This window comes from Penaeus chinensis, chromosome 6 (assembly GCF_019202785.1).
Source record: "Penaeus chinensis breed Huanghai No. 1 chromosome 6, ASM1920278v2, whole genome shotgun sequence".
Classification (NCBI taxonomy): domain Eukaryota; kingdom Metazoa; phylum Arthropoda; class Malacostraca; order Decapoda; family Penaeidae; genus Penaeus; species Penaeus chinensis.
Window position 1 is genome coordinate 5,036,070 of NC_061824.1, and position 12,500 is coordinate 5,048,569.

Here is a 12,500-nt window from a genome sequence, read left to right on the forward strand (position 1 = left end):
TGCACTAAATTATGGACAACTTAGAAAGATGATGTGGATTCTGTGCAAGGAAAACAATCTATTGCCATCTGGATAAAGCAAATCAAATGACAAATGTTGACATTGGAAAATGGCTTAAAAGCAAAAGGCGCTTATGCAGAAAAAGAGAAAACAGCATTTCAAAGTGGAGGCATAGAGTCGTGTCACTGCATATGAGTGTTTGTGTGCACCCTGCCACACACTGGGTCAGAGTGGCCACTCAAGTAAGCCTAATGCCTTTATTTTGGCCCATATGCAGGCAGTGAAGCTGACACATTTTTTCCACAAATATCAGTATGTAACAGCCATAATGAAAACAATGCCCTCATCAAAAGTCTTGCAACCTGTTATTGTATGATTCAAACTTAGTGAAGGATCAGCCTGTGAGTACATGTAGGTGAAATTTTATTATAGAATTATATGCCATATATTCTGGAGTATAAAATGCATCTACAGTAAGATGCATGCCTGTCTGAGAAAATAAGGCAAAAAAAAGTTTTGATACATTCTGTCATACATTTAGTATTTGTTTTAATTATTTTCACTTGGAAAATGCTGTGCGAGTGCAGATGATTCCAGTATTCCAGTAATATATAAATATTTCAGAAAAAAATGTAACTGTAAATTGATCAGTGAATGTATTTAACAGCATTTTAAATGCATATGTGCGCAGATACACACGCAAACCCACACCCACACCCACACCCACACCCACACACACACACACACACACACACACACACACACACACACACACACACACACACACACACACACACACACACACACACACACACACACACACACACACTGTACTGTTCATTTTGTACTATTCATTCTTTCATGTACATTCTTTGCAGAAGATGTCTCAGGCGCATTAGTTCCAGTAGTGTTGAACTAGAAAGTGATGAAGAGGATGAGCACCCAGTCACCCCACCAACATCACCCAACAGTGCCTGCAGTGCGGCCACCAACACCAGAACCTCAGCAGATGAAAATTTATCATCTCTTACTCATCCAGACACACACAATCCTTGGCTACAGCAATGCCACCAGACAACACTGCACAAACTGAAACAAAAGTCTGATTCTTCTAATGTTGTAGGTGAGTACAGGTTGTCATGTGTTATTAGTGTTTGACACACACACACTTACACACACACACACACACACACGCACACACACACACACACACACACACACACACACACACACACACACACACACACACACGCACACACGCGCACACGCGCACACGCGCACACGCGCACACGCGCACACGCGCACACGCGCACACGCGCACGCACACGCACACGCACACGCACACGCACACGCACACTCACACTCACACTCACACTCACACTCACACTCACACTCACACTCACACTCACACTCACACTCACACACTCACACACACACACACACACACACACACACACACACACACACACACACACACACACACACACATATATATATATATATATATATATATATATATAGTAAAAACACACATGTATGTATGTATGTATGTATGTATGTATATATGTGTGTATATTTTATTTTATATATTATATATTATATATATATCATATATATATATATATATATATATATATATATATATATGTATGTATTATTTTTTATACGTATATATATATTCATATACATATATGTATATGTGTGTGTGTGTGTTTTCTTTATTTCTCTTTTATTTTATTTTCTATGATTTTTTTTCTTTTCTTTTCTGTGGACACTATAGCCAGATGCTAGAATAACTGATTAAGGTTATTGTTTTAAAGTAGATGTTAAACTTCTGTGCGGCTTCCTTAACCACTTGATGACGGGTGAAGAAAAAAAAACTAAAAACTACGCTCTGGAGATCAATGGCAAAGCACCGACTGTGAGCACGGAAGTTCAGTACGTCAAGCCGAATCACTGGCTTGTAGCGCTTTGGCGTGCTGCGGCGGCATACAGCCGCATGCCACAGATCGAGCGGTTTGTTTTGACGCTTCACGGTGTGACCTGTCGGGAAGGGATTAAAGCCCTCTTTCCCAGATGGCCTCAAGCATGTCATCCTCTCATGTGTTTCTTAGCTTCCTTTTGCCCTTCCTGTCTTTATACATACCCATATTGCTTCTTTTCATCACACCCACTCTATCAACATCTAGTGTTCCTCTCTATATGTTATGAATAACATAACAAAACAATCTATTCTTTAACCCCATTTGTGACAGGGTATAAATTTGTTGTTCCACTTGGGATGGCAAAGTTAGGTCGTGTACACAGCTACCCACCGGGGCAACTGCCAGAAACATGAGGGAGATTGTTACTTGTCTGAGTGCTTTCACTCACCCCATTAATATAGTTTTAATGACATGTAAATGTAGAAGAAATACCTGTACCTCAGGTGCATTGTAGTCATCTTATGAGTAATTTAGCAGACTACTAGTACATTATGAGAAATAAAGCCTAAAGGGGTTATATTCCTTAATTCAGATGTATCCTACCTTAACAGTGTTCATCCTTCAGAAATTATGCATCTGGATCATGATATTTCCACATTATGTCATGCCACCTAGCATTTTGAACAAAAGCTCATGACATGATGGGATTTTTTGCCTTAACATAATGATTTTTTTGTGAAATGTCTCTGCACTTAGATGGCTCTACTAGTGCTTAGCCATAAATGAGTCAATTAGTAGACCTTGTGAACTTACCCGATTTCAACTTTCCTTGAATTTGTGAGAAAAACTTTTTTTTATGCTATCAATATCAATGGTGTTATTTTTATTATAGATGTTATAATTACTCTAATGTTATTGACATTAGTAGTGGCAATATAAGAAGACAAAATATTTTTGAAAATTAAGAAAAGAGTAAACAGGTGAGACAAGTAGTACTCATAATTGGCTCATTGGTGACTTAGTACAAGTGTAGCCATCTATGTGTAAAAACAATTAATAAAGTAAACTCAAAGTGGCCATGGCATGTACGTACATGCCATGCTTGTTGGTTTGGGGTTAAATGATATATAGACCTAATTTTGTATATTAATTTTTGTATTATATTGCTTACTAGTCATAACTATGTATGTCTGTTCTTTTGCATATACAGAGTTGTGTAATTTCACAAGATGAAATATTCCATGATCTCTGCATTGAATTTTGTTAACATCATATGAGACTTCTTTCACCATCTCTTGTTCTTAACCTTTTGCTGCCAGGTGGCATGTACATACATGCCATGGCATGCCTGGACTATATTCTGGTTAGTGTGTGCATACATGCCTTGGTGCACCAGCCCTGTTTTCCAGGGGCTTGTACGGTCATGCTGCCTATGCTATGGTGCTGACACATTCCCCCAGCAGTGGGGCCCTGGCTACTATGAATACAGCCTGGGATAGAGGGCTTTTGTATTGGGAAACCACCCGGCGGGTTTGGGTTAAAACATTTCTTTCCTGATGTTGAAGTAACAGCCAATTTTTCATTATGATTATTTTCGACATATAGAGAAGACTTAGACTTGAAACTATGCATTATTTTCCACATATAGAGAAGACTTAAACTTGAAACTATGCCATTTGAGGTTAAGCTGATTGTATATTATTAAAGGCAGTATATATATTATTATTTTTTTAGACATCTACATTATTACGAACTTTAATGATGTATTTATAGCTTACATATATGTTCTTTAATTACAGAAGTCCTTCTTAACTTCATAACCTAACACAATGTAAAGTTTGATGTGCATTCATAGTAACTGAGTAACAATGTTCTGTTGATTGCTATAGCTGTACAGAATAAAGTAACACTGAAAAAAAGTGATGATAATAATGTTAATAATAATGATAATAATAATTATAATAATAATGATAGTAATAATGATAATAATAATAATAATGATAATAATGATAACAAAAAGAAATTAGATATTGATAATAAAAAGAACTTAGATATTGATAATAAAATTATAGAATTATGATAATAAAAATAATAATGATGATAATAATAATGATAATAATAAGGATAATGATAATGATGATTATAATGATAATAGTAATAATAAAGATAATAATGATAACAATAATGTTTGAAACATTTGTAATCCACTACTACTTGTTTTTCCTGAAAATTCAAGGAATTGGAAAATTAGGAGAGGTCATGCTGGACTTACTAATTGACTCTTTGGTGGCTGAGCATTTGTAGAGCCATAAGTGTGCAACAGTATTCACAAAAACCTACAGTGGATAGTACATTGAACCATGACTGATGATTTAAAGCACATTTCCAAGAAAGTTTCTTATGAAATGAAATATGTTTCCAAGAAGGTTCCTCATGTCACTGTCCATGTAAGAAAATCAGTTCTTTTTTTTTTTTTTTTTTTTTCCTCCCCTCTTTTCTTTCCTCTTCTTTTCTCTTCTTTGCTCTTCTTGTTTTATTCCTGTCTTTTATTTCTCTACTCTTCTTTTCTCAACTTTCCTTTTCTATTTTCTCTTCTCTTCTTTCCTTTTCTTTTCTTTTATTTTTTCTTCTCTTTTTTTTTTTTTTATCTTTTTTACTGTTCTTTTCTTTTCTTGTCTTCTCTTTTCTTTATGCTGTGTCTTGTCATATCTATATTATTTGGGAAAAGGTTTGTTTTGAAGAGCACATCTTTTTGCACACATTTTTACTGATTTTGTAATAAAACAGAATTTTGTTTCAGGCTTCCTGGAGAGACGGAAAGACATTTGTTTTATTAAGTAATAGCACATTGCTTCACTACTTGTGATATTATGATTTATGTGCTTACTATTGTTATTATCATTATTGTAATTGTTATTGTTATTATTATTTTTCCCCCTTTTAAAAATGAACTCATTCCTTGGGTTTCCTAGAAGTTTGAATGGTATATCACCTATTTGTTGTATATATATACAGTATATGTTCATTTCACTGTACTTTCCTATTTCAGAATGTATAATGCTGGAGAACCTCACCTTCAAGTTCAGATATCCATGTGTTCTTGATCTGAAGATGGGGACAAGACAATATGGGGATGACGCTCCGGAAAGCAAACGCAAAAGTCAAACTGCCAAAGCGGCTAACACAACCACAATCACGTTAGGAGTCAGATTGGTAGGAATGCAGGTACTGTATCTCATACATTCTTTTTCTTTTGCTCTTGTCACTCTGCACCACTTATGCCATACGTTCAGAAGAAAATAATGATGGGGAAGTGGTTTGGTTTACTGATTGTAATAAATGATGAGAATGATCATCATTATATTAATGATGGCGATAAAATATTCATATTAGTTGCATCATTAGTATTGTGTAGATGATATGAGGAATAATAATCTGTAGCTAAATTTATTTGATATTTGTTTTTAGTAAACAGTTAAAAGATAATGATTATTATGATTTGAAAATCATGTTTAGTTGGTGAGAAGAAAAAATAATAAGAATACTTTTGCAATGAAGATGGCTTAATATTATGATTAATATTAATATTATGATTAATATTAGCAATGCTAGTGATTGTTTCCAGTATTACTGGATAAACTGAAGTAAAAATCAAGACCATAGTAAAATGATGGTAACAATAATTGTAATGATAATGGTGATAATGAGGCATATGAGAGATGAAAAATTACCTCCCTCTATTGGCCCACTGTTGCAGGATAAGGAAAGCTGAATATCAAAGATGAAGGTAACATTAGCTGTTATAGTTATGGTGACAGAAGGGGAATCCATGCTACCGACCTCTTAGACTGAGAAAATAAAATTTTTCTTTAGTTGAGGTCTAGGAAAAAATTTGGTGGGAGGGAAAAAGACCACAATAGCGAGCAAACCCGCAGGATTAAGTACAATTAAAGAAAAGACTAAACTGAGGAATGTATAACAAAACAATATAGGATAAGGATTGCAGTATAGTGCCCAATTACTGTAGAGTAATGATCATGAAAGTAAAATAATGCAGACTTAACCCATTGATCTGGGCATCTTGCTACCTGCACATGGCCCAATTGTTCACTGTGTACAGCAGCCCTTCCCACTTGACTCACCAGAGCGAGTTATGACACCTATAGCTGTACCCATCATGATGAGTAGATTTTTCATGGGTTATGGACATGCCTGGCTATAAAAAAATAAGGTGGTAATAGTGTATAAGTAATAAATATTCTAATAAAAATGAGTGTCTGAGAAGACCTCATTACACACTAAAGGGAATATCCTACACTGACATTGTACAAAAGTGTCATAAATCTTTTGTATCTGGGTGCCTCATGACTCACAAGATCCAGGCTTTAACCTTACTTGAGTGGCAATTCTCCCAGGTGTGTAGCTTGTAAGCCACACTCATGCACAATATCGAAACTTCTTGCCTCCTTTTTGCAATGCTATTATCTCTTTCTGCAGGTGCATTTATACTGTTTTGCAATTTTCTGAGATCTATATTTGTCATTTGTTATTCTGTATCAAGATAGTAATAGTCTGTGTTCATACAGCAGGTTTCATATTATCTCTCCAAGTCATGCAATAACAATAAAAATAAATGACTATTATTTTTTTTATTTTTGCATTCAGTTTTCTGCAACACACCCTGCTCTGCCTGTAATGGCTAGCAGGAATAGGTTAGATATAGTGTTCTCCCTTTAGACAGAACTGTTCCAGGTATGACTCACAGATGGTACAGTCCACCCAGGTTAACCAATGGAAATAAGGCCCTCTAAAAGCTTCCGCACTTGTCACTTGCCACTTGGCAACAATTTCCCATGGTGAGATGCTCTTGTCACTCTGGTCCTAAACCAAATTTTTTTATGACAAGATGTTGCTGTCAGCTGCCCATCAGCCTTTTTTTTTTCATAAGATGATTCAACTGATTAACTTTGGAAAACATTTCAGGACACAATATTGAAGAAATCAGCCTTTACACAAATCCTGAATCTCACTCAGTGGGACCAAAACCATACAGGAAAAAAATGAGATACATAGAAATAAGTCAACATTTAAGATGTGATTATAATATTGTTGACAAAAAAATAACGGTCCATTCGTATAAAAGGGTAGAGTTCATGTACTCTTGATATGTCAGATGTGTCAGAGAGGCTTTGATTATATATGCCCATGGAAAAATAGAGTAAACCAGGGTCTCACATGACAGTAGAACGCAACACTAACCTGCAGATCTAAGAAGACCGCATGTAAGAGTAGGAGCAGCCAATGATATAAACCATTAAAAATTGGTTTAATAGGGATACTAATCAAACACATACTATGTCTACTACTATGTCCTCTGCAACCAGCAACTCCAGTTTTTTTAAATTTCAGCAAGGGTAGATTTTTTTCTATGTAGTTTGAAGAGTACTTTCTTATAGACCTGATGGCATATTTGCCCACCTCATTTTATTCAATATTTTAGATCAGATGGGTGTGTTTAGGTTTAAATGGGTGGACAAATTATAAGGAACAGTTTTCTGACTAGAACAAATGTTTCACAGGTTAATATCAAATGTTTAGAAAACATTAAACAAACAAGGTTGAAAATAGGCTGTACACTAGCAGAAATTAAAGGCCAAAGAACTAAAAGGCACAAGTTTTATACCATAAAATGTATCACATGTTGACAATGCCTATTATATTCCAAACAGTGTAAAGAAAAAGTTTGAGATGTATACTGAGAGAGTGAGATGAGCAGGAGTGTGCTGGTGGGCTAACATGAGTAACCAAGGAACAAGACAGTGTGGTGCAATGTGAGATAGAGCTTGTTACATGTCATACTAAGATTATGGAGCACAATAATCAACTAAAAAGAGGGGACAGAAAGAGTGGGCAGAAGTAGGCAGAAATGGTCAGAGTGTGGTGGGAGGAGGGAATGGTCATATTGGGCTTCCTAGAATTTTTTGGGTCAATTATATGGATCCCACAGTTGCACATTAAAACAGCACATGATTTTTTCTTCTTAATTTTCTATAGCTCCTGCCACTCAGCTTTTATCCTACATTTTTAATTGGTATTAATCAGTGCCACCTAGCTTTTAGGGTTTAACAAAGAAAAGTGCTAATCTAAAACACAAAATCACTAACTGTAAAAATTACATATGATTGATGTGGGAACAGATTAGCAACAATGAGAATAACAGTACCCATTAGAAGAAGTCATGGGCCAAGTAGTGAGGACAATGATTAAACTTCAATCAGCATATAGAATGTTAATGGCTAAGAGGGAATAGTCTCAAAAATTAACAAAACAGGAAATGCACTACCAAAGTCATCAAAAGCACAGAGTTTATCAAACTGCAAGACACAGAGTAAAAAGCATAATGTACAGTCGGGAACAAATAAATTGCCCATAACATTGGCACCCAACTCCCATGCAAATGTTCTCTACACTTGGTAGTACTGTGTTAAGTGAGATTGCCAAGAACTGCTACAGCTGTGCTGTAGGTGCCAGCCAGGCCATGGGTATGGCTAATGACACTTTAGATGATTTAACCCATATTGCCCAGTAGCTGGCTTATTCCAACATATATCACCTGCCACAACTGTGGACCTTAACATTTTCCAGAGGTAGCGATGTTTACTAAACACCGGGACTGTTGTCATTTGCTAATGCTCTTGTGGTGTGAGACTTGCCTGGCCTGGGTGCTCTCCTGGCATGGTGCATGAACACAGTGAACACATTCCTATCAGAGCTGCTCATGTGGGTCCCCACACACCCAACAATATGGGTTAATTGGCAGTGTGAAAGTCAACACAAGATTTTACAAATACAATTCATTGTAAGCACAGTAACTGTGCCAAGCAAAAAAATGTAATATGAAATAATCTTGTAACCTTTAGACATTCACTCTCAAGGCATCCGTAGTATAAAAATTATACCATGCCCACTATGAGTTTAGTTTATTAATTGTGTTTGCAAGGAGTCATTAACTAGTGAAATTATCTCAAAGGGAAGAAGAAAATTACAAATATTAACCCATTCACAACAGGAAAAATGAACAAAAAATTGAAAATAAAGTGAGAGCCTTCTGAAAATCAAGAAAAGGGAAAAGACTAGTAACTGACTCCATGGTGACTAATCACTTGTGGTGTCATCTATGTGTAAACACAGTTGATAAACTGAAAGCACAGGGATATATGTCATACCATCCCAGCACAATGGATTACAAGTGCTAAACTTACTGGAATATAATAAATTAGAATATAATTATATGATAATTATAGCAAGTATTTTCATATGTATTATTTTGAGAATATGTTTTGAATTGTATTCTTTTAATCCATTGCCGCTGGGTGGCATGTACATACATGCCATGGTATGCCTGGATTATAATCCGGGTGGCATGTGCATATATGACATGGTGCGCCAGTCCCATTTTCTGGGGGCATGTATAGTCATGCCGCGCACACTATGGTGACAACACAATCCCCCAGCAGCGGGGCCTGCGCCACTATGAAAACAACCCAGGAGAGAGGGCTTTTGCATTGGGGAAACCACCCGGCAGCATTGAGTTAAGAATAAGATTCCTCCCCTATCCTGTGCGCATTGTTGTCCTGGGGGGGGGGCTTGGGATATGGAGACAAGAGCTCAGCTCAGGTAGATGTGCACAGTCTTTTTTATCTCCCCCTGTCCTTTTTCTGCTCTTCTTGAACCCCTTCTCCTGTCCACTTCTTAAGATGTGAGAGCTGTGTTGAAAGGATAAAAGGCTGGCATTGGTCAGTCCTAAGTGGCCTCAGGGAGCTTTAGGTATGGTATTCCCCTGTTTAGTTATCTATCCCTTACCCCTGAGGGGATGAACCATTCTTGTCCCTACATACTTAACCCAAATCTTCCGGGTGGCATGAAGAGATGACGGCACCTTACTGGCCAATGTTCCGGCCGTCATGATAGATGACGACACCCTTACTTCTGGCTGTCATCAGTGATGACGGTCTCGGTTTCACTTCTTTTTTTTTGGGGGGGGGGACTCCTTCGTGGGAATGGAAAGTCCCGAAGAAAAAAAAAGTGAAACTGCCAAACTGCCCTGCATAATCATGCACTTGTCCTGACTGTGGTGTCTCCCATAATATATTTTATAGGAGCTGCCCTACCTACAAGTTCGAGTAGTAGTCCTCAGATTCAATCTTGGCTTCACTTTGTGTACAGCCAAGCAGGAAGCACCCAAACAGGGTTTTTCTCTTGCTACCTACTTCAGTGCTGTTCTTTGCTCTGCCCCTCCCCCTTCTCCCCAAGATGTTTCTGCTTCTCCTCCATTTTCTCTTCCTCCTACTTCTTACATTCCCACTTCTACCCCTTCCCTCTCCCAGTCAGATTATTTTGCCACTTTCAATTCCTGGTACCTACCCCTCCTCCTCTTTGCTCAACTCATTTCATCAGACAATCCAAACATACCACCCCATCTTATCCTACTGCATCCTCTTCTACATCTACCTCTTCCTCTGCCCTGTCTCATCGTCTTCCCCTGTCTCATCTTCTTCCCCTCAAAAGAAAGCCTTTGTTTCTCAGACTTCCCCAATCAACTTCATTTCAGAAACTGTTAAGGACATTCAAAACTATCTAATCATGACCCAAGATAATATATCTGTACCTCATTCATTCACCAATCTCTTTACTCCCATTCCCTCTTCACTCATAGTAAATGCTGCAATCCAACCTCATCCTACTCATGTTTCCCCTACACCCCTTCCATTAACCATTAAAAAAAAAAATAGGAGAAAAGGGTAGGGAGAGCACATGGTGAACAGGTGAAAGAAGCCTGGCTGGGAACTCATGACTCATGATTTTACACATGATGATATGCAGCACCAACATTATTGTATTAAAAATAGTATGGTTAGAATTATGGTGTCAGCATGGAGATCATTTACATAAGTATTATGTTGGGTGTTATAGTTGTAGTTATTCAGTGTTGACAGTTGTGGTTCCTGGCAACCTTACAGAACTTTGTTACCAAATGGAGAGGCCATTGATGAGGGCTTATGCTGAAGATGATGACCTTTCATTTGTCCCTGACTTCACTTACTCCAAGACCGAAGAAAGAAATGTGGCTTTCCTTATCTTGCAAAAGTGGAGCTGATGAAAAGGAGGAGTGTTTAGTGATTGAGTGATTGCGCAAGGGTAGATTTTCTTAAAATTTTGTTTTCCCTGATTCTCAGATGCACTGTGCATTTGGACTAATTACACAGAGTCAATGAAGTTGAATTTTTTTATTGAGTTCTTACCCGATTGGTATTACCTGTGCACCAGATCCCATGTTTATATTACTATGGAGTAATAAAGGAACAATAATAATAGCAGTAACAATGATAATCATGATGATGATGATAATAGAATGTCAGTGATCATATTGGTAATATTAATGATAAAGTTTAGTGTTTCCTGTAGCAGTTGGTAATATAATGCATGTATAGTTGTGAGCAGTTATGTCTGCTTTCTTCACTGTAATTTTGGTCAGACAGATGTAACTCGCCCTTAGATTAATTGCCTATATTGAAGTGGTAGTTCAGCTACCTCTTAGAATTGCAAATTGAATTTTATGGTCATGTAAAAAAAAATCCTTGGAGATGGCTTCCAACAAATCTGAAACATGTGCCAGTATGAGTAAAACGAAGATCTGGTGTAACACAGCACTTAATCTTCATTAGTCTTTAGCTTGGTAATTGTTAGACTTACCGCTGTGAATCCATATCTCTCTCTCTCTCTCTCTCTCTCTCTCTCTCTCTCTCTCTCTCTCTCTCTCTCTCTCTCTCTCTCTCTCTCTCTCTCTCTCTCTCTCTCTCTCTCTCTCTCTCTCTGTCTCTCTGTCTCTCTGTCTCTCTGTCTCTCTTGCTCCTCTCTGTCTCTGTCTCTGTCTCTGTCTCTCTCTCTCTCTCTCTCTCTCTCTCTCTCTCTCTCTCTCTCTCTCTCTCTCTCTCTCTCTCTCTCTCTCTCTCTCTCTCTCTCTCTCTCTCTCTCTCTCTTTTTTTCATTACCAGCATTTGATAAATCATTTACATTACAACGGAAAAAAAAGTTATTCTGTCAGTATTCTACTGAGTAAAAAGGAATAATAGTAATAGTAATAGTAAAAATGGTGGCCCAAAATGTGGGCATTTGGTTTGTGTGAGTGGACACTCTGCTGGGTGTGCAGCTTGCAGGCCAGGCACAAATGAACACACTCTTGTATGGTGACAATACTCCATATTTTTGCAATGTTTATGCTTTTATGCCAGTTTCCAATGTCTATATTCGTCATTTGATTTGCTTTATCCAGATGGTAATAGAGTATAACTCAGTGCAATAATAATGACAATAACTAACATTTTCTTATTTGTGTCTTTTATTTATTTTTTCATACTATTAAATTTTCTGTAATACAACCTGCGCTGCCGATCAAGGCAGGCAGGAAGAGGATCCTGAGCATGGAAATAATGTCCTCCCAGAAGCTGGCACTTGTGGACATTACATTCTACATTTTTTTATCAATGGAAATACAAAAGCCCCTTCTAAATGCCA

The 12,500-nt window shown here is 37.3% G+C and overlaps 1 protein-coding gene across 3 annotated transcripts in view; it reads left to right on the forward strand.

Annotated features, from left to right (window-relative positions):
* LOC125026487 (inositol hexakisphosphate kinase 1-like) overlaps window positions 1-12,500 on the forward strand; it is a 26,699-nt gene that overhangs the window by 8,132 nt on the left and 6,067 nt on the right. For all 3 annotated transcript variants that reach the window (XM_047614964.1, XM_047614967.1, XM_047614966.1), the window contains exons 4-5: window positions 879-1,123; window positions 4,975-5,150. In XM_047614964.1, the coding sequence (XP_047470920.1) occupies window positions 879-1,123; window positions 4,975-5,150 (421 nt within the window). The remainder of the gene's footprint in view (window positions 1-878; window positions 1,124-4,974; window positions 5,151-12,500) is intronic.